Source organism: Hylobates moloch, unplaced genomic scaffold, assembly GCF_009828535.3.
Source record: "Hylobates moloch isolate HMO894 unplaced genomic scaffold, HMol_V3 SCAFFOLD_1, whole genome shotgun sequence".
NCBI lineage: Eukaryota > Metazoa > Chordata > Mammalia > Primates > Hylobatidae > Hylobates > Hylobates moloch.
In genome coordinates, this window is record NW_026652276.1 from 70367676 (window position 1) to 70391362 (window position 23687).

Below are 23687 nucleotides of genomic sequence, written 5' to 3' on the forward strand. Positions count from 1 at the left end.
TCAACTCGCAAGCTTCAGTCCCGGCCGAGTAGGCCCTTGCTCTCAAGGGCCCGTATCTCCTCCTCTCCGTTTCCAGAAGAGCTGACCTTTGCGGCTCCTGCAGCGTGCAAGCGCGGATCCCGATGCGAAGAGGGCCAGTTTGGGGATGGGTCATTTTAGAGATTAGACCGCCCCCTAACCAGCCACTGTTCACACCTGGGCGAGTGGGGCCCAAGCTCGAATTCCTAGTGCAGCAAACGGTCTAGCGTGCGTGCGTGTGGGGTGTGTCGGGGGAGGGCCTCAAACTTCACCTCTGGACTGGCCTTGGAGGGCTGGATGTGGGCGGGGGAGGAGGAGCCGCAGGGGTCCAGGAAAGTCGCGTTTCTGGATTGATAGAAACCTGAAGAATGGCCAGGCCCAGAGTCCACTGCCAAGGACATGTTTGTAATCAATGCCTCTGTTCGCGGGCTAATCTTTCATCGCAAAGCCGCGATGGAGGGGAAAGATACGGAAGGGCTGGGGTTGGGGACTGGCTTCTGCAAGCATCCTTGGGGCCGGCCAGTGTGGAATACACAAAAGGGAAAAACGGATTTAAAAAAATCACAGTCAACAGGTTCGGGTTTTTCGGCAGGGGTGCAAAGTTCAGACACAAAGATCATTGTAAACTGTCAGAGAGGTAAGGACCTCAGACACAATGGATTTAAGAGGTTTTTTACTCTAACAGTCAGGGCAAAGGAAAGAGAAAACCGTGCTTCTCTTGGAATCTCTTCCACCAAGGGGGTTTCCTCCAGTCCCCTCCAGATGCGTTGACCGCGCGGGAAACCTAGTCCAGAGCCAGGATTTGTTTTTCCAAAGCCGCGCGACCCCAGCAGAGCTTCAGATCCGAGTTCCCAGTTGCTCTCCAGTCCCCCCCCCCGCGTTTTTCCAAAGGCTATCAGGTGCCACGCAGGTTACCGCGCGACCGGTCATTCCCGTTTCTTCTAAAAGTTCTCCAGCCAAATTTCAGCAATTTATTTAAAAAGGCACCCGGTCACCGCGACCTTCGGGCGGCTCCTCAGGCCTCATGGGGCAGTTTGGTCAGGATCTGCGCGCCCCTCGACGTGATGAGAACCGTGTGCTCGAACTGGGCCGACCTGTAACACAGCAACCAGCCGTCAGAACGCGCACTCAAGCTCTGGCCGGGCCGCAAGCGCGCCGTCGGACCAATCTTCCTTTCCCATACAATTTAAAAGCAACAGAGCAGAAAGCAAACACCTTTGATTGTCTAGGGAGACCACAGTCCATGCATCCTCCAGGACTTTAAATTCAGGGGATCCCTCCGTGATGATTGGCTCTGTAAGAGGAAAAATATTTACTGCAATGACCTCATCAGATTCTTGCTAAACATTGTTTCGGGCTGATTATTAAAAAAGAGAAGTTTCTCCTCCCTCCCCTCAAGTGCTTCCCCCACAGGCTCATGTTGTCATCTTGCAAGGGTTGATAATTGATGTTGCTTACATAGTATACTACAAACTAAACAGTAGGAAGAGGAAACACTACGCCATTCAAAATGTATGAAGTTGCCTAGTTCGTAATTTTTTAGAGAAAGAAGGGCATTTTAATCAAGCATTAATTAGGGCCCCGTGGGTAATAACCACCCAAACACCAGTCCCTCTTATAAATACCAATTTTTAAAAAAATATTTAAATTTTAAAAACATGCTCGAGATGTTCATTCATCAGCAAATAACAATTTTCTTATTTTGCTCTAATTGCTTCTCCATTAAGTCCCACAGTCAGAAACAGGATGCCTTTACGGCCCTAGGTGACTGGAATTTGGTGGTGATACCAATCACAGGATCAGCCAGGAACGGGCCACCAGAGAGCACATGCCACTTGCTGACAGGGAGCAAGGGACATAATCGTGTCTAGTTACCGGGTGTTAATGAAAAAACAAAACAAAACAAAAAACCCAACACCACATTATGCTGGTAACAGAATTAGAGGTTGGATGGCTGCCTTCTCCTAAATGTGTCGGTAAGTATCTGATTTAGGAAGATGGGGCTTGAGGATATTATTTAATCAGATTTCCAGTGCATCCGAATTATTTCATTACACTGATTGGCTTTATTGGTCCTTCACCGGACTGCCGGGCCTAGGTCAGTGGCAGCAGCTTCCGCCAGGAGCTACGCACTCGCACTCGGAAGAGGAGCTCCATTTACCTATAGTGAATGCCATGCCCTCCTCCATGGGTAGATCATTGTCATTTGCTGCAAAACAAAAAACACAGGGGGGCGGGTGAGAATAGGAAATGGGGAGGACAGAAAAAAACAGATTAAAGGGGTCAGGCCCCTTTAAAAAACTTGGTCGTTTTATTTCTCTTCTTTTAGAGAAGGAAGGGTGGAGATTTCTGGAGTCCTGGATAGTGACCAGGAGTTAAACACGGGGCTACTGGGCCTGAGTCTTTGCATTATCTGTGATCTGGGTCAAGACTCCCCCAGAAGAGTTTTCGAAGGCCTGGCAGAGGCAGCCTGGGTGTTTCAGACACATGTCAGGCTTCCTCTCCCCGTCTCCCTGTCCCCCAGGCTACTAGGTCTCCCAGCCTACTACTGGGTCCTGGGCCTTGCCCACACCCCTCACTCAAAGAGAAAGAAGTCCTGGGGAAGGATGCAAAGGAGGGCAGCCTCCTTTGGTGCAGGTAGTGGGGAGCAGGGGCCTGACTTCAAATAGTTTCACTCCAGACACTGGCACCAGGTAGGGCACAAGGCTGACAAGCCCTTTCTGCACTCTCACCTGAACCTCTTGAGCTGCCTAGGTGGGGGCTCTTAGGTCCAAAGAGGGTTCAGACCTGCTGGGTGTCCAGCGATCCTCCAGGGCGTAGGTCCCAAAGAGCAGTCCTTCTATGGACCAATCAAGTCCATAGGGGCACAGGTCAAGGCTCCAGGACCAACTTTCCTTTGGTCCCTGTCCAGGTGTGGACCTGCCTTGAGGGTGCTCCACTGAGCTGCCTCCTACCTCAACCCAAATCCTCCCACCCCTCCAGGCCCACCCCTGTCTTCTCACTATAGGGTGCACACCCAGGCAGTGAAAAACAGGAGATTCTGGGGAAGGAAGACAAGGGTGGGCATAATCTAGAAATCACTATAGAGTACATGCTGCTAAATACATCAGCTGTCAACGCTGTGTAGGATGTAATGAAGTTTAACCACAACAGTCAGCAGCTAGAAAAGGCGGTAGAAAAAGAAAAACAGAAAACAGTCATATGTGCATGCTGCTGGGACATTGATGCAGTGGCGTTTTGTTTTCAGTAACTTTTTCTAAACAAATATCCCTTGTGCCTTCCAGCCATGCACCCTTCAGGAGAAGACAGAGAGCAAAATAAACCTTATTTTGGGATTGAAACAGCTGGGCTCTAATCCAGTAACACAGTAATGTCCCGGTTAAAATGAAGCAGACCCCCCTCCACTGCCCCCTGCACACAAACACACACACACAAACACAAGGTTGATAATGCAGATTCAAAGTCAGAGGAAGAGCTTCAGGGGCAAAGCTGCCACATATTGATCTCTGATCAAGAAACAGCCTCCAAATGAACTTTCTTACCATGATGCCAAATTTCTGGATGTCCATGAAAGTAAGATCCTATTCCATGTCCCACAAAATGTGGACAGACTTGCAAACCATTCTGATGAGTTATGTGGCTTTAAAAGTGACCAAAAAATATTTAATTAAATTAGATAACTTTTTCAGGCATACTAAGATAAAACAAAGTCACTTTAAAATATTCTCTGAAAAAGTCAGTAATATTTACAGTCAGATAATAACATTCATGTGTTTTCATTATGTTGTAATAATTTTAATTTTTGCTGTTGCTTGCAACCACTCTCTTTGGATATATGAAGAAAGAAGGTACATATCTATCTAATACAGTCGTTTGAGTCATTTACCTTTGTACCGCATTCAAACAAAACCACTTTTAGACAACAAATGAGTGTGTATACACACATAGTGATTGCCATACATAACCGGGATATATGTGCATATAATGCAGGTCATAAAAACCTGCCTGGCTTTTTTGAGGTTTCACAAAAAGACTACAAATTACTCCTGATTGGGGAACCAAATATAAAACAAATTACAATATAGAAATATGACTTTCTACTTCTATGATTCCCTTTTTCTGCTCTATTTCAAAGCGTTATACATTTTACCAACAGGCACACTCACACGAAAAGCTCAATCTACTTTGTCAATGTTCTTGAAACACTCCAAAACTGTGAGACCATTTGAGAGTTCCATTCAAGACCTGCACCATTAACAAAATTCATAAAGAATGCTTTTTAATCACTAGGATGCTTAAGATAAGCTAGTATTGTGATTCCCAATTCTTAGTGCTTCATTAGTTACTTCATTACATGTATGTGGAGAAGTACATTGCATGCACTACATTAGTTACATGCAAATGTTTTACATTCCATCTGAAACCAAGCACACAGACTCCAACTCTAAAATCTTCGTCTACAAGATTGAAAAGTAGTCCTTGAAATCAGCTGAACATGTTTATTTTGGGGAGCATCAGACAAACAAGAACACATATACTATTAAGAATTTATATTTTCATGTGGACAAAGGGCAAAATGCCCCTAACCCTAACACTAGATTGGGATTTACAGGACTACTATTTCAATTATTAACAGAACTAAGTTTCTAGATCTCAAACGAGAGTCTCCAACAGACTCTAAGTTTAGTTTAACATGAACCCACAGGCTTTCAGCCAGTATCTTTATGGCCATTCATGTCTATATGCTTTTCTAAATAATTTTAACCATCCCCAGACTTCACTTAGACCAGGATGTCACTATAACCAGCAGATGGGCAGCCTCTTATTCAGATTTAATTTTGATGTAACTGTTAGTGCAGAAATAGGTAAGCTATACATATGTTGAGGACAGGAATGGTAAGTCAAGGTTTTTATCTCTTATGTTGTACTTTATGGTTATTTCTGTGGATCTTTGGTGGGCAAGTATTTCTATTTGGTGTTTCCCAAGGTGTTTTTATTTGTGCCACACAGTTTCTGAATAAACACTGAGGATGAAGACTGAATGCAGGGTGGAAGAAAGATGATTACATAGGAGGTAATAATCTAGACTTTTTTTTTTTACAGCAACGGTTTCTCCCTAAACCTATAAATTACGTTAGTTCAATGCCAACAAACCTCAATGACTCTAAGAACACTCAATATAAACTATTCTATTTTCTGTTCTAAAAAAAAAAAATCTAGGTTTTTTTTTTTTTAAAGGATCCGGCTGATTGGCAGGCATCACGGCTACATCTTAAATGTGTGTTACAATGGCAATCTTCATTTTAATTTCCGATGAGAGGAGAGGAAGAAAGCCCACTCTGAAAAAACACTTGGGGTCCCTCCCCCCATCATACCTCTCGTTCCTCTGCATAAAAGAAGCTGTGCAATTACTAGGTGGCTAAAGATATCTAAGAGCATTCTCCTACAACAATTTACTCTGTGGGTCCTGCTGGAACTTCTGGCTCCAGGAGTATCATAGAATCTATGTGTCATGGATGCAAAGGTTAGAGGATTTCATAGCCAGGTGGAAAGAGGAAAAGAACAGGCCAAATTTCCCCCAGTTCCCTGCTTGAGCACATCTTAATGCCTGACTCTCAGGAGCTGAGTATACACTCCTGTTTGCTTTTCAGAGTATTTTCCTTTTGGATTGGTAGGTGGTTTTTAGCACTTACTGGAACTAAGTCAAATAGAATCTCATTAATATTGCTAATTACTGTTTAAAAGCATTCCCTTTCTATTATTTTGGAATAAATGGGGAGCACAAGATTATTTACCTGACTGTAGGGTTTAAATCCAAATTCACAGAGATAATCCAAGTGACCAGTAGTAGCAAATTTCACTCCTCTAATATGAAAGAAAGTACTGGTAACCCTAACTGTGGCATGGGGAGTTGGAGTGTGTCTGCGCCTCTTGACTGGCATGCTGGGGAAAATGGAAACAGCAGGGCAGGCAGAAGCACCCAAACACCAGTCACCGCAGACCATAACCCTTTTCTGTGCATAAGAGTTTTCTTGCCCTGGACATTTCACGGATAAAATCTGTCTTCGCTCTGCTGAAACCTACTGAAAAGAATTCTCCTGGTAGTAGATCTTCTGATTTTCTCTAACTAAAAATCCTTTAAGACAGTGTGACATCTGCCCATGAACCCAAGCACACTTAATGATTTGAGGCCTTTTATATGGAATATTTGGAGAGGGAGAGGAGGATGCATAAAGGTTGTTTATGAACTTACTTTCCTATTATACTGTCTTACTACAATTCATGTTGCAGTTACAGTTTATACATGAAAAAGATACCTCTTTTAAGGAATTTCACCTTGTGACCATTTTCTTCAGTTTAATTCCTTTTCATGAGGCAGTTATACTCAATTTAAATGTCATCTAGGTAAATTAAATTTCTTAATACTTTTCAACTAGTTTTTTTGACTAAAAATACATTCCCCAAGAGGGCAGAGGAGTACTATGTTTAAGTACATGCTGTTATAAAGAAATAAAAATGCACATGAAAATAGATTTATTGCCAATTTTACATTAATCCTATAAACAGCACTAATCTCCAAATAGTGACATCTCTAATAAATGATCTCAAATGGCATGTTATTTCATAAGTTATGAAATTTTTCTTTACTCTTTCTAGATATTTATTTTAGGCAGTAGTTATGAATGAAGGAATGTACAAATCCAGGGATTCCTTCTAATGAAAAGGAATGTTTAAGTACAATTAGTAATATTTTTGAAAGCCAATAACTGTTTTCCAAAAAAGTAGTACTTTTTTTTGTTTCAAACCAGATCACAAATTACTGTATTTTTCTTACAATAGTGCTGAACTTTTATTTGAGGTTTTCTGTTTCTGAAAAGCAGACATGATGGATTGAAATAAAAGATAATTTATTGCAATGCTTACTTTCATGTGCAGAGAGAAGCAGTATAATTGTAATTTACAGTAGCTGTCAAGAAAAATCCATCACAGATGACATTAAAATGACTTATTTTGCCTGAGCCACTTATTGTTTAAATGTGCGTAATCTAATAGAAAGAGATTATTTTTTAAAAATCTGCTTTATATTGTTCCAAATTAATATCAAAACATATAGTTATGAATTAAACATTAAAAACCACTTATTGATACTTTCATCATGACATTTACAAGTTTAAATTATTTTTGATTGAACTGTCACATATTTATGATGCATGAATCTACACATTCACAATATACTCATATGTACAGATTGTATAATCTAGAGATAATTATACAGATTTAGAAATATTTTAAAGCAAATGGAGGTACAGTGAGTCTAATAACACTATGACCTAAAGATTACTAGACATTCCTCACAAAGCAAAAGGGCCCAGAGAGAATTCTTTCCATTAAAACATTTTAGCTGATACTTTTTCAAAGACATTATCTTCTTTAGATTTCAGAGGAGAATTCCAAAATTTCCTGTAGAGATCTCAAGGTTTTTGATAACATAATACTAATACAAGTTGTTGTTCTTTTCCTAGTGTATCAGTAGAGAGAGGCTATGCAAAAGATGGTGAATATCTTAAAATAAATAAGACCGAGTTGAAAGATGTTTGTAAACCTTTGGTCTGTAATGATTTCAAGTACTTTTGGCTTAAAGGTAAATATGGTTTGTTTACTTATTCCCCTAAGATTTTGCCAGAATAAGAAAAGGCAAGATAATAGGTGTCCAGAAACACTGCTTTAACACATCAGAACAAACATTTGTTAGAATCGGGGCCAGTTTCCTTTCTAGTGGTAGACATAAACCATCTAAATAATGAAATGTATTAGGGTACAAGTAAAAAGTTCATTGTCTGTTATTTTCCACATAGTTTTTGTAAGTGCAGTTGTTGGGACTGATCTGGTTTTCAAAAAAGCTTGTACATGCAAATTCATACTCTGTGAAAACTGACCTTTGTATCCAGATAGCTAAAATCCAATGTCACTTTCAATTCTACTCTTCTTCTTCTTCTTCTTCTTTTTTTTTTTATGTAGCTAGAATTAATGTAGTGAATATGTAATGAAATGCATTATCCTGCATGGAGATTTATCAGATTTTCCAACTGAATGCTATGCTTTGCTAGTACTAGCTGGAGTTCACCTGCATGTTGGTGTGGCGTGTGGCTCTTTTTTGTAAAGAGTTAAGTCGTACACAAAAAAAGGGAACAAAGGTCAGCACCCAGCCGCCACTTGAATGTGAGATTTTTCTTTTTATTCCCCTTGATGTATACTAGGCTCTGTGTTATTAGTCTTAATGATGGAAAATTGTAGTGTTGATACAAATCTTTTTTTCAAAGTAGTAGGCGGGAGCTCCATTTGTTAGTAAGTTTTTTTTGTGACTAAAAGCCATGGACAGTACATTTATGTAGCAGTAAAAGGCCTAGATGCTCTTTCCATAGCAGAGCTAATTATTCCTACTGTGACCTTACTGATCTAGCCTGTTCCTAGTACATCTCATCTGCACGCCTGTTCCTCTGTGTAGATGGTGTCAGAGAATATGAAAAACCCTATAATGAAACCATTTTCATGATGGAGAAAGGCTACTGGAGTTGCACTTGCTACAAAGAGGCTCAATTATATGAGTAATTGTGATAATTTTCTACATTCATAGCCTTCAATGGGGGAAAAAGAATGAGAGCCACAAAGGAAAATTACTTTAACAAGAAAGTACAGAGAGTAAAAATGGAAGAAGAGACAAAAAGGGGAAAAAATAACCAGAAAAAAAGTTTAAAAAATAGATCTGGAGGGAGGAATAGCGAGACAGGGAGAACAACAGAAATGCTCAAAAGCCCATGTGCAGCTGTGTTGCACAATTAAATTGAATTTTTTTTTCTGCAGTTGATGAATGTGACTACTGCAAATGTGCCTCTGTAGTTAGCTATCATTTGTTGTTCCGTGACAGGAAAAGGATAATTACCTCTCAGAGAGAATCAAAGGCTGACATGCCCTTTAGACACAGCCATGAATGCAGAGCTCGATAGAATGCTTGAATAAGAATCTAGTGTTCTCTGCCCCCTTCTACTGAAGAATAAATTTTGTTAAAATGCAAGAGCACCACCAGTAAATTTGTTGAACCCTAGGTGTTCAAAAATATGAGGTGCATCTATCGACTCATCCCATTTGCAAAAATAAAACTGCGTTTTGAATTCATTTCTATTATATTCATGGACAGTAAGATAGTGAGATATGCATTAAATTTCTTTTCCCAGTAGGGGTCTGATTCAACATTTCCTATGAAAGAACAGAGAGACACTATCCTTTTTTCCCAGGCTAGTTAGCCTATAATTTAAAACTGTCAAAAACACAATTTTGTTCAAAGTCTTCAATAAAAGCTTCTCAGATATAACCCAAAGAGATTTTACTAAAGTTTGATTCAGACACTGTTACAATATTTTTAAAGCCATAAATACATTTAACTGATATTTTACTGGCTTTTTTCTTAAAGTATTTGAAGGCTTACGAAGAAAAAAAGGCAGCATCTTTTCAAGGTGACTAAGCCTTCCATCCTTTAGACAAATGGGAAGTATTCAATGGTTCATATTAATGAGAACAGTACTTTAAAGGGTACTGATGTGATCATCTTTAACAGAATGCATTACTTTAAAATGAAAACATATATTTGGCATGACTACTTCAAAACACTTATGGGGGAAAAAAGACCTAAAAGTAGGTAACAGATTACAAAGAAAAGTCTTAAAGTCAGAAAATATACATACACATACACTCAAAAAGTAAGGATAGAATACTCTGTGAAAAATAAACAACAGTTTACAGGAAAAATGAACCAGACAAAATAGAACAGATCACCCTTTCAGGCTATTTGTTAATCTACCAATTTGAAAGGTAAGGCTTGCTTGAACTAACACTTTATTATCTTCATATCACAGGAATACATTTCACTTCATTCCTTTATAAAATTTAGTTTTTCTCCTGTCTTATTAAAAATCCCAGGGTTGAGATGTTCATCCCCTTCTTAGGTACCCCCTTCCATATTTGGTGTGATTTTGAATAAAGAGAAACTATAGACCAGTATGTCAAGCTAAAACAAAAGCAGCCATGTAAATATTGCTTGCTCCTTCTATAAGTTTCTTTGCTGACCCTGGCATAATTCACTTTTATAAAATCTTTTTTTTTTTTTTTCAACTCAGGGAACAATATTGCAGCCTGGCAGTTCACATACTGATATCAGACTGAAATGATGGTTCTGAATCATAAAACATGTCATCAACTTTATACCAAGCCACCAATAACCTTTGTACCATTTGCCAACCCTCCCTTTACTTGTCAATGTAAGGCTTACCTGATTGTGTTTCCAATTACAGAGAAAGGAGCTCCTGCTCTGCAAGCTGCAATTGCTTCATCTCTACACCTCCTGGCAACCTCCACTAACTTTTTACCACATTCGTCCACATTGCCCACCAAAAATGTTTCAGAGGTGTCTCCATGGTAGCCATTGTAATAGACCTAAACATAAGCAGAAATTTAAAAATATGTCCTTGTTTAAAAATCTACTTTCCTAAAGTATACATTGTATTCATTTATGTATTTAGTAGACTCATGTGTTTTACCCTTCCAGAATTATTTATTTGCCTATCAAAAAAAGAAGAAATAGATATATTGAAACCTTGCAGAAATTTATAAGATGAAGCCATACAATGATATTGCAAAATTTAAAAACAACTATGTTATAACTAGTATGGTTATGTCAGCATTATGATGATCAATACTACTGTAATATTTTGATTCCTCACTTTATTTCTGAGAAGACAAAACTATATAAGCAAAAATTAGTAGCCAAAGACCTTGATCTACAATTACCACAATAGGTTAGAGAACCAAGAAGTATTTAACATAGTGAAAAGTTTCTTCAATGTCATGAAGACTTACTTGATCTTGTATTTACCAGTTCTACATTTGAAGTGATATATAATGACAAGAAGAAGTAAGATAGACATGTCTGTATTATAACAAACAAATAGAATTTAGTTCTAAGAATTGAAGTGGTTCCATATAGGAATGAAATGTGTTACAGAAAAATCCTATGTCTAGAAGTGAAATCTTAATCAAATGTTCCAGATAGCCGAATGTTAACAGAAAGCACTATATATGGATATCTAAAGAATTAGAATATAATAAAACAAGCTTAAAAGCACAATTACAGAAAGTATAATTTTATCAGTCTTCAGTGATTCAGAAGCCAAGTAGGATCTTGAAAGATACCAGATTCATTATAAATCAATGATAACCAAGCACTATAGTAAATATAAAAGGCAGAGGCGACTTGTTTGGATACTGATCCTTTGATGTAGCATGGAATTTGCTACTTTGCATAAATTTTTCCTATCTAATTATTTTTCACATTTCTCTTGCTCATAAGGTAGAATGTAGAAACTGTTATAAAAAAGATGTTTCTCTGAGCTTTCAGTCTGTTGTGATACTGAATTAATGTCTTAAATCTGTATACTACTCTGCATTTCTTAAAACATGCTCTCATATTCTGTGAAGGAAGAAAGAAAGGTCTTTATTATTTCTTCAGTTTATAATTCAGGAAACTGAGGCACAGATAAGTAACTTGTTTAAGGTTGGTGGCAGAATATAGAGGTAGATTCAGGTTAATACGATGGATTACTGGCTTCTAATCGACTGTTTTCTCTACTATATCAAATTATCTTAATTACCTTGCAACAGAATAGTGTTTTATACATTTACTCCCACTTACAGTCCTTTGCAATCCAGGAAAGTATGAGTTTTTATTTTATACACTTGGCAGTATTTCACTTTGCTTCATAGGCTTTACAATTTTGAAATAGCTTGAATGTTAATAATGAAACTATTAAAAGTCTTCAGGAAATGTAGAAAAGGAATAGAGTATTCTCTTTGGACACATTGGAAACAGTAGGGAAGAGTATGTTGATTTCATTCAAAAATTCAAATTTTTATATTCTTGTATTTCATTCAAAATATAAGAATACTATTTCAAAATACAAAATACTATTTCATTCAAAATACAAGAATATAAAATTTGCTAATATAGGCGTAGTCAAGAAAATGTATAAATGAATGTTTATATAACTGCTTTTTAAGTAAAAATGTACTATTTTAAAAAATCTTTATTCATCTTTTCATATTACTTTTTCCTAGCTTTGAAAATGATTACTTGAGGCTGGGTGCAGTAGCTCACGCCTGCAATCCTTTGGGAGGATTGTGTGAGACCAGGAGTTTAAAACCAGCTTGGGAAACATAGTGAAACCCCATCTCTACAAAATTAAAAAATTAACCAGGTGTGGTGGCACACGCCTGTAGTTCTAGCTACTTGGGAGGCTAAGGTAGAAGGATCGCTTGAGCCCAGGAGTTCAAGGTTACAGTAAGCCATGATGGCACCACTGCACTGCATTCTGAGTGACAGGGCAAGACCCTATCTCTGAAAAAGAAAAAAAAAAAAGGAAAGAAAGAAAAAGAAAAAGAAAAAGAAAGGAAGGGAGGAAGGGAGGGAGGGAGGGAGGGAGGGAGGAAGGAAGGAAGGAAGGAAGGAAGGAAGGAAGGAAGGAAGGAAGGAAGGAAGGAAGGAAGGGAAGGAAGGAAGGAAGGAAGGAAGGAAGGAAGGAAGGAAGGAAGGAAAGAACATCAAAATGACTATTTGAGACCAGTGCGGTGGCTCACACCCATAATTCCAGCACTTTGGGAGGCAGAGGTGGGCGGATCACTTGAGGTCAGGAGTTCAAGACCAGCCTGGCCAGCATGGTAAACCCAGCCTCTACTTAAAATACAAAAATTAGCTGGGCTTGGTGGCGCATACCTGTAGTCTCAGTTACTCGGGAGGCTGAGGCAGGAGAATCACTTGAACCCTTAAGGTGGAGTTTGCAGTGAGCTGAGATCCTGCCATTGCACTCCAGCCTGGGCAACAGAGGGAAACTCCGTCTGAAAAAAAAAAAAAAGACTACTTAAAAGATTCACTATATACAGAAATACAATACTTTTGAAAGTCTGTGGCAGTCATTTACAATTTCTATTTATACCCACAAACTAGTCTTATCTTGTACTTCATTTATTTATTTATTTATTTTTTGAGACAGTCTTGCTCTGTCACCCAGGCTGGAGTGCAGGGGCGCGATCTCAGCTCACTGCAACCTCTGCCTCCCAGGTTCAAGCAATTCTCCCTGCCTCAGCCTCCTAAGTAGCTGGGATTAAAGGCTCCTGCCCCCATACAGGGCTAATTTTTATATTTTTAGTATTTTTAGTAGAGATGGGGTTTCACCATGTTGGCCAGGCTGGTCTTGAACTCTTGACCTCAGGTGATCTGCCCGCCTCGGCCTCCCAAAGCGCTGGGATTTCAGGCATGAGCCACTACGCCTGGCCCTTGTACTTCATTTAACAAATATTTATTGAGCAACTACTAAGGACATCGCATTGTCTTTAAGAAAAACATTTTTCAGTTTTAAAGGGGGGAAGGAAATCTAATTTCTTGTAATGTATACTAGATGTAAATAATTCTAAGATGCAATGAGTATTTTCTGATAGAAATATAGGATCTGATAATGGAGTCCTTCACTTAATAAAATATTTTATAAGAAATATAATTTGTTAAGATATGGACCTATATGTTTCCTAGATTCCTTCACATTTCTAGACGCTTGGAAATATTTCACTTTGCTTTATAAGTTTTACAATTGTGAAGTAATTTGAATGTTAAATACAAAACTGTTTATTAAGTATTCAGGAAACTTAGAAAAGGAATAGAGTATTTTCTTTGGACACACTGGAAACAGTAGGAAAGAGTAGCTGATTTCATTCAAAACATTAAAATGGTAACATTTCATGATAGGGTGACTAGATAACAGATGTAAAACCCTAAAATCAGGTACAATCCAAAATAAAAGTGTCTCATGAAAAATACTTTATTTTAGGTATACTTCATAAAATACCTCCTTCCACATGATTCTGAGTTGGAAAGATACCAACAGGATGTATGTGGTGCAAGTGTTCAAGCATTTTAACTAGGACAAAATGATACAGGAAATAGCATCAGCAATAAAAGAATCGTTGGCCATCTCCTCATATGATTGATATGAAGAAAAAGGTTGAGTTAACTTAAACAACTAAAAATCAGACTGAATTCCACCATTGGATTCCTATTTTTATCTCATTCCCACGCCTACTTAAGTTTCATGGTCTAGATACTATTCTTAAAAACACTTCCTTATTAATAGAAACTGTATTCCTTGAATGTTGTCATTTCAACTAGTTCTCCTAAGATGTTTAAATTTTGTTTATTTATTTAAAATGTATTTGTTAATCATCAGATGTACAGAATTTATTTATAATCTACATAATCCAAAGGTATCATTACAAAATTCCTTAATAAAAAGAAATGTAAAAGCACATATAATCCAAGTCTGAGAATAGTAAAAGGCTAAGAAAATGAGAAAAAGCTACACCTTGTACAATTTGAAGTCCCTATGTTAAATTACTTAGGCTTGTTACTTAAAAGAAAGACTATTAACCATTTGGTGAAAACTTAAGTTCAGACAAAAAAACCACTCTGCTTACTTAGAGCACAAGGCTCTCTATACCAGAAATGGAACTCGACGTTACCTTCAGGGATTTTAATAAATCTAGGGAACACTGCTAGCAAAAGAGTTGCTGTCCAAATAGACTGACATACACAGGCCAATGTAGCCCCTAATGACAGAGTAAGATAATGACAGGCCCCACTCAAAATCAGCAGGAAGAGGAAGATCAATCTTGGCAGAGTGAAGGAAAAATGCTGGCTTTCTTCGTGTTAGCTCATCTCATACATATCTAGCTTCAGCAGCTGCCCAGTGCTGTGGTGCTCTGCGTTAACTACACAGTGGATCAATAACAATTACACCTTCTCAAAAACATGACACATAGCAGGATTGGGTTGACATTTCACTTAGGCCAACATTGATCTCAGTGCATCTGATTGCAGCCCTAAATTCAAGTCAGGCCTGGGTTTACTTGGAATAAACACAGAGTTAAGGACAAAAAAGGAAACCAGCTGCTTGCGTCTGGGTCTAGAAGTAAACAGCACTTCCACTGGTGCAGTTCACATTTTCAATCCACTCTTCCTGTTGCTACCAGCAATTCTGAAGTTGATCAAAGACGATTTTTTATATGATTTACTCACTGTGACATCAATGTTGATAATATCTCCATCCTGAAGAGGTCGACTAAAATGTAAACAGAAAAAAAATGGTGATAGACAGATCTCAATAAAAGGAAAATAAAAATAAATACTTAATGACTACTATCACAAACCCAATGGGATGCAATGATAATGTGGAGTGAAGGAGGACTACATGGGATAACTAAATCTAATCTTTAACTTATTTCAAAATATGCACTTAATTTGTTACCTTAATTTTGCCAAGAACCAAAACAAGAGTTGACAAGAAAAATTTGCCACATTTGGATTTTTACCACTTATATGATTAAAATCTAAGAAGTAAAAGACATATGTAATGCACAACCCCATTTAGATTATGCACTGCTTTAACAAACATTAAATGGTGGTGGTGTATCCATTTAGAAGTAAAATACTTCAAAATTTCTGTTTTATCATAATCAATTTCAGAATTTTACCGGTGAGTTTCAATTGAATGATAGTGTCTTTCAACATATGTTACAGATCTTAGCTTCATGTTTTAGTTTCCAAAGGAACAATATGTTATTAAGAACTGAATACCTGTCAGGAATACCATGACAGAGCACGTTGTTTACAGAGGTACAAACAGATTTTGGAAAACCTCCATAGCCTAGAGGTGAGGGATAGGCATTATGACTGATGATTTCCCGATGAACAAGAGCATCTATCTCTTCAGTTGTCATGTCAACCTAAAATGTTAAATAAAGAAATTGTGCAGCAACAATTGAAGACATTTCTTGTATTTATCAACTATGCTATAGCAACAGTACTTCCATGTAAGACTGTATAAATTTACTATGATAAACTTATGGTACAACATTTGAATTAATTATGATTAGTGTTAGAATCCTCAACTGTGCCTTGTAGACAATCATTTGGGCACATGATGGTGTTATGGACCATTAGGAAATAGAAATGTTAAAACCCTATGATCCTCTAAATCATTTGTGAGTCATTAAATGACATAACTCCCTTTTGGCCTGAGGATTTCAACATTATGTTCTTCGGCAATTCCTTCCTCTTTCTCAATGGTTGGTGCCCTGGGCTACCCAGTGCATATGAATAAATGCTCAAAAGGTTCATCAGTTGAACCTTGAAAAGCTTGAAAAGTAGGTCAACTGGCATCTTTTTATCTCAGTAAAACATTACAGGGGTTTTGCAGCAATGGCATAGAGAGTATGGTTGATATTTAAAAGAGTGAGTCTAATACAGTTTATAGAGATTTGATTTTAAGTAATCTTGATTTCTTTCATGTCTAAATAAATAAATGTACTTTTAAAAATATTTTTTCCTTACTAAAGGTATTCCAAACTAAATTGCTCCCAAACTAAAAGAAAACTGAAATTGAGTTTTATAAGTATATGAAGACTATTTCCATAAACTCCTTAAACATAAATAAAATTCTGAAACAAAAATAAAATCTTTTATTAAAAATTAATCATTTCTTTAATAATTTTCTTCATTTTGTATATATATATTATGCTTAGCCGTGTTGTAAGTTTATTACACAGAAGATACTGTGAGTGATTTTATCTTTGAGTCTCACTTCCTAAATTCTGCCCACCTTTTGGCAGAAAATAGGCTCATATTTTTCTTTTATAATCCTTTTATATAGAAGGGTGCTTCAGATTATTATGAAAGAACTAAATGAAAGAACTAAATCTTTTTTTTTTTTTTTTTTTTTTTTGAGATGGAGTCTCACTCTGTTGCCCAGACTGGAGTGCAGTAGCATGATCTTGGCTCACTGCAACCTCCACCTCCTGGGTTCAAGTGATTCTCCTGCCTCAGCCTCCCAAGTAGCTGGGACTACAGGTGCCCGCCCCCACGCCCGGCTAATTTTTGTATTTTTAGTAGAGGCGGGGTTTCACCATGTTGGCCAGGCTGGTTCGAACTCCTGACCTCAAATGATCCACAGGCGTGAGTCACTGCGCCTGGCCTAAAAGAACTAAATCTTGTAGTAGGAAGTTGTATATAATTGCATTGCTATATTACCTACAGCTTTGTGTATGTGATCTGGTCTTTCTTTGCAGGGCAAGCAAGAAAATAGGAGACAAAGGACAAGGTAGAGCAAATCTTCAGGCACACAGAAATAATGTGGGGAGTAAAAGCTGAAACTACAGGCAGGAGGAGGGGGGCAAAAATCAAAGCTGTCTGCCATTGATCAACTTGGATAGGTTGACTGAGACCAAAGTATCTCTAGAATTCTGCTAGTTAAAATCGAATTTGGATTTTAAATTACTTCTTGAATAAACACATAAAATAATAAAATTCCTTTTCCCCATCCCAAGGCTTTACTTAATATTTAAAAACAAATTAATTTAAAACAAATAAATTTTTAAAACAAATTAGATGTCAACCTAAAAGAAGAGTTAAGGAGAAGGAAAAAAAGAGGAGTGTTTGTTGCCCCTTATGTAAGTCGTTCTGAGGCTTGCTGAGACGCCACCTTTAAACTCTTCCCAGCCAAGAGGAGGACGTGGCGGGCCAGCTGACAAGCCTCACGAAGCCCTTGAATCTGATCTTCATTCTTAACTTCTATGCTGTCTCCCCAGTCTGGTACAATGCCTGTCGTCACATAGTCTGGCTTCTTTATGTCCTTGAGGAAAAAGGGTTGAAAACGAAGATCAGAACCCAGCGCACGACAATGGGATCATTTTTTCAGACACAGCCTCCTGCTTCATGGAGCTCTGCCCTTCCTGCGGGAGCACCGACCTCCGAAGCCAGCACAACAGACCCTCCAGGCTGCCCCCAGTTCCTTCCCCTGCCCTTTTGAACTTAACATTGCCTGTTAGTGCTGCCTCTGGATGGTCTGTTAACCTTACCATGCTTTGAGTCAAACTGGACTGAAGTAGACTTCTGGTCAAAACAAACAGTAGTTTTCTCTTTTTCCTCCTCCCAACCCAGTTAGAAGCATATTCACCATTGATGAAAAATAGCACCAAGCTTCCAATTCACCAAATGGTTAATTAAGAGCACTTTCATCTTCTTAACACAAAAATATAATTTATGCAAAAGATAGCTCCCAACACCCTCTCCAAATGAATATATGTAAAAAGGCTGACTGTCAAGTTCCCTAAAGCCTATTACATATACACTTTTCTTACATTTTGCAACCATACTTACACTGAGACGCCAGAATAAAATGAAACAAGTTTTATTCTTTAAGTACATAAAAATTACTTAGAACATTTCCATTATTTGTCAAGAGTAAACAAAAAGCCACCCCAAAACTCAAGACGTGAAACCCTGATCACTTTTGCAGACCATTCTCCACCATGGGCAGTATTCAGGAAATAAATACCATCTTACACACAAAGCTTCTTTCAGTCCCAAGGTTTTGCATAGCTCTTTACAAACTATTTATAGTTTATAATGCATTACGAACTATAAGCATTGTTGGACAGTCCACAGTAAGGCTCCACAGCAGTTTGGGACAGGAAGCTGAGGGAGATAACACTCTTCAATTGAAACATCGCAGCAGCTCTGGAAGGGCTGAGGTTAGGGCTCTCCTCTTTGTGAAGCCTGTCCTGCAGGAGTTATAGGTCTTCACTTGCTCCCCTGTTCAGATGGGTTTTCTGATACAGGTAACACTACTGCCTGGTTTGCCACAGCTGAGCTCCGGAGGAACATCTACTCTCCCACAGCTACACCACCAATGCCCACAAATGCTCACCAGGTCTCCCCCAAAGAGCCTGTGTTCTTGTCTCTACTCTGCTCTGTGATCTGGCAAGGTTATAACTTGCAGGCAGAAGGGCTGTTGGGCTGTCACGCTGAAATTGACTGAAATGGCTAAAACAATACAATTCACCTCACCAGATATTTCTTTTTCTTTTCTTCTAAGGAAAAAAGTGTCAATTTTGTGACTAATATCAAATTCTCACTCTCACTGTGATGGCCAGGCCAGGGGATACATCCTGGTGGCCCTTCTGTGTCACTGGCCTTTGCCATAAAAGTGGGCCACTCACCTTCAGAAGTATAACATACTAAATATGGGCTCGCTGTAAACAAAGTTCATAAAAGGGAGAAAGCAGATGATTTTTGTGACCAATCTATATTTCTTTAGCAATTCTCCTTCTTCCTAAAGGGCTCACTCGCACACTCCCTTTATATTGCATTTCAAAAAAATGGATAGATTGCCTTTCCACAGAATTGCAATCTCTGAAAAAAAAAAAAAAAGCCAAGACTGCTCTGAGACATATTTTATTTAATTTAGTCTAAAAGACAATTCAAAGACACCAGCATCAATAACAAGGAAAATATAAGAACAGGCTTAAAAAAATCTAGTATGTTAGTTTTAAGTAATCTCTTTTGAATCATCACAATTTTATAGTCAATTTTTTTCTCTAAAACAGTTAGAAAACTACATACATATAGTTTTATCTTCATGTTAGAAATTTAATATAGAAAATTTCATGTTAAAAATTTTAATTCTAAATACACTAAGCAATTGAAAGCTTAGAGCTTTGTTTTAAAAAATTAATGCCATAGAACTGCAGGATATTAAAACTTCTCAAATCACAGTTTTAGATCACAAACCTAGTTTGAAAATTAAAACCCAAATGGCTCAGAAATCAAAGGTGCAAAAATATTTGATCGCTTCTGCAGTCAACTTTTATCTTGGCTGGAAAAAGCAGGAGATAATAGGCAATACAGTACCTTAGGAACCGGATGAGCTGAAGAAACTGCAGCCGGCAAAACTATACTGTGTGAAATATCTCTTTGTCTCCGAAAAAAGAAATTTCTTCTTTGTTGACTGCTTGACTGCTTGTGTAAGTAGATATGATTGAGTGGTGAAGAGAAAATTCTATGAGAACCTGTGAGCAGAAACAGACATATTTTAAGTAAAAAACCAACCTAACACAGTCCTCCACTTTAAGATGTTGTGGTGTTGTCTATTAAATCATTATTCTAATACCTTACTGACTGAAAAAGGAAAAGCCCCAAATAGAAAGGAAAGCAGTGGTATTCTGAGTTCTAGTATAATAGCAACACAGCGTATTTATTAGCTAATACTATGTTTACATAAATGTGTGACAATAGAAAACTCTAACGGGAAACAAACATATAGAAACATCTGCTAAGCACCAGGTCTGAAAAAAGAACAGTTTCTGCTGTGATACCTTATGTGGCAATGTCCAAGACGACCCTAGATTCAGGGCACTGTTTTGATGGCTTTATACACTGTAAAGCCGTTTTCCTTTCAAGAATCACGGACAAATTGCCAGCTGCACTTTTTGCCCTCCATAGGATTACTACTCTGTGTTAAGTTCACGTGCAGTGAGGCATTATACTGAAATTCATTGTGATGAATGTTCAAGTCAGATAAAGACTAAAGAGCAAAAATGTAAGTATAACACTGAAAGAAAATGAATATAGGGCTCAAAGTACTCACAACAGGAATTTAGAAATATCTATCAAAATTTTAAATATCCTTTGACTCAGCAGTTCATCTCCTAGGACTTTATCCTGCAGACACTATGCAATGATGGATGAATGAAGATGTACCCTCATGGCAGCATTATTTGCCGTAGAAAAAAGTGGGAAACAACTCAAATGTTTCCAAATAGGAAATACCAGTAGGGGACTGATTAAATATATTATGGTATACTTACAGAAAATTCTGGAGCTATTAAAAAGAATAGGCTAAATCATCATCTTTATGTGTTGATATGGAAAGAGGTCACAATACACTGTTAGGAAAAAAGTGAATGCTTAACAAATACATATAAAAAGCCCATTAATGTAAAAGGAACTTATACATTTATATAAGCTTGCACATGCCCATAAAATTTCTGGAAATTGATATTTGTAAACAGTGGCTCTTTCTGTGGCATGTGGTTGGGGCTAGAGGTAGAGAGGAAGACTGTTTTTTTTTTTTTTTTGAGACAGGGTCTTGCTCTGTCGCCCACGCTAAGGCACAGTGGTGCGATCATGGTTCACTGCAGCCTTGGATTCCCAGGCTCAAGGAATCCTCCCACTTTAGCCTCTTGAGTAGCTGGAACCACAGGCACATGCTACCATGCCTGGCTAATTTTTGTATTTTTTGTAGAGACGGGGTCCTGCTGTGTGGCCCAGGCTGGTTTTAAACTCCTGGGCTCAAGCGACCCTCCGACCTCAGCCTCCCAAAGTGTTGAGGTTACAGGTGTGAGCTACTGCATCCAGCCAGGAAGACATTTTGATTCATTTTATTTTATTACTTTCATATTTAGAACAATCTTTTTTTTGTTTGTTGTTTTTTGGTGTTTTTTTTTGAGACGGAGTCTCACTCTGTTGCCCAGGCTGGAGTACAGTGGCGTGATCTTGGCTCACTGCAACCTCCACCTCCCGGGTCCAAGCAATTCTCCTGCCTCAGCCTCCAGAGTAGCTGGGGCTGCAGGCGCGCACCACCAGGCCCGCCCAGCTAATTTTTTTGTATTTTTAGTAGAGATAGGGTTTCACCATGCTGGCCATGCTGGTCTCAGTCTCCTGACCTCGTGATCTGCCTGCCTCGGCCTCCCAAAGGCTGGGATTACGGGCGTAGCCACCGCGCCTGGCCAGAACAATAGTTTTAAAAGTCCCCAACAGGCCACAACTACATGGCAGGGGTCAGAAAACTACAGCCCAAGGGCCAAATCTGGACTGCTGACTGTATTTACACAGCACAAAACCTAAAAATGGTTTTTACATTTATAAATGGTTGAAAAAACTTTTTAACCCAATATTTTGTAATACATGAAATTCAAATCTTGGTGCTCAATAAATAAAAGGTTCATTGGACCATAGCTACCCTCATTTGCTTACAAATGTCTATGGAGGATTTTGAGCTACAGTGGTAGTTGAGTAGTTGTGAACACATGTTCCACAGAACCTAAAAAATGTACTCTTTGGCCCTCTACAGGAGACGTTTGCTGAATCCTGGTCTAGAGCAGTAGTCCTCAAAATGAGGTTCACAGACCAGCAGTATAACGTCACATAGAAAAAAGATGCAAGGCTGGGTGTGGTGGCTCACGCCTGTAATCCCACATCTTGTCTCCACTAAAAATACAAAAATTAGCCGGGCACGGTGGCGCACGCCTGTAATCCCAGCTACTCGGGAGGCTAAGGCAGGAGAATTGCTCGAACCCGGGAGGCAGAGGTTGCAGTGAACCAAGATCACACCACTGAACTCCAGCCTGGGTGACAGAGCAAGACTCCATCTCAAAAAAAAAAGAAAGAAAGAAAAAGATGCAAATTCTTGGGCCCTGTATCGATCTACAAACATAGAAACTGGTGATGGAGGCGGGCAATCTGTGCCTTAACCAGCCCTCATAGTAATCCTGACGCACACGAAGCTTGAGAACAACTGGCCTAGAGTAACATTTCAGCTGTGAAACATAATGAAAACGTGAATTGCAGGTAAGTACTGACTTCAAAACTCTGGATCTCTAATTGACTTGGGGAAAGGCACTGATGCAAACAAACCGTAATGGTCAGTGATTCAGGGTGATAGGTTTCACTCAATTATGTCCCTCCTTAAAGTGTGTTGCAATATTGTTGAATCTAACTTATAGAGGTGTTTTTGGTACCATTTTAAACAATTTCAAGCACTAGACAAAATGTCAGTAATATCATTTCTTTAAAAAGAAGTTGCAAAACTCAGGTACAGTGGCACATACATGTAGTCCCAGCTACTTTGGAGGGCAGCTGATGTGGGATTGCTTAAACCCAGGAGTCTGAGACCAGCTTGGGCAACAAAGCAAGACTCCTGTCTCTCTAAAAAAAAAAAAGTTGCTTGATAGAGGCAGGTACGTATTCTGTAAAGCTTTTAAAGTATAATATTTCCCTAGTGACAATATCACCAACTCTAGTATTGTCAACTGATATATGAGGGACAGGGTAGTGTCCTAGGAAAAGCAGACAGTTGGAAGGCAGAAGCCTGAACTTTTGTTTCAGCTCTACCACTTATTAGCTGTGTGGCCCTGCACAAGTTTCTTCATTTCAGTTTCAGGTGAGAATTGAAATAAGAAATGTGGAAGTGTCTTGCATTTAGAAGATACCCAATAAATAATAGTTCTTTCAAGAATACATAAAAATCTGTAATCCCAGTGCTTTGGGAGGCTGAGGTGGGAGGATCGTGAGATCCCATCTCTACAAAAAATAAAAGAATTAGCCAGATGTGGTGGCTTGGGCCACCAGCTACTGTAGTCCAGCTACTCAGGAGTTCAGCTACTCAGGAGTCAGTCCAGCTACTCAGGAGTCCAGCTACTCAGGAGGCTGAGGCAGGAGAATCACTTGAGCCCTGGAGCTATGATCACTGAGCTATGCACTGAGCTATGATCACACCACTGCACTCCAGCCTGGGCAACAGAGTAAGAGCCTGTCTCAAAAAAAAAAAAAAAAAAAAAAAAAAAAAAGGACTGCATAAAAAATAAAATGGGAAAGAAAACATGGCCTCCAGTATAGTTTCTAATACTGAACACTTATTATGTCTCAATTACTGTACTAGGCACTTTACATATGTTAG

General features: G+C 38.6%; 1 protein-coding gene across 1 annotated transcript in view; it reads right to left on the reverse strand.

Annotated features, from left to right (window-relative positions):
* Positions 1–674: 674 nt before the first annotated feature.
* METAP1D (methionyl aminopeptidase type 1D, mitochondrial) overlaps positions 675–23687 on the reverse strand; it is an 82432-nt gene continuing 59419 nt past the window's right edge. The window contains 9 exon segments of the mRNA XM_032755369.2: positions 675–1112; positions 1234–1312; positions 2180–2227; positions 3561–3658; positions 10343–10506; positions 15191–15233; positions 15749–15897; positions 17652–17801; positions 19862–20019. Of these exon segments, the coding sequence (XP_032611260.1) occupies positions 1034–1112; positions 1234–1312; positions 2180–2227; positions 3561–3658; positions 10343–10506; positions 15191–15233; positions 15749–15897; positions 17652–17801; positions 19862–20019 (968 nt within the window). The 3' untranslated portion in view covers positions 675–1033.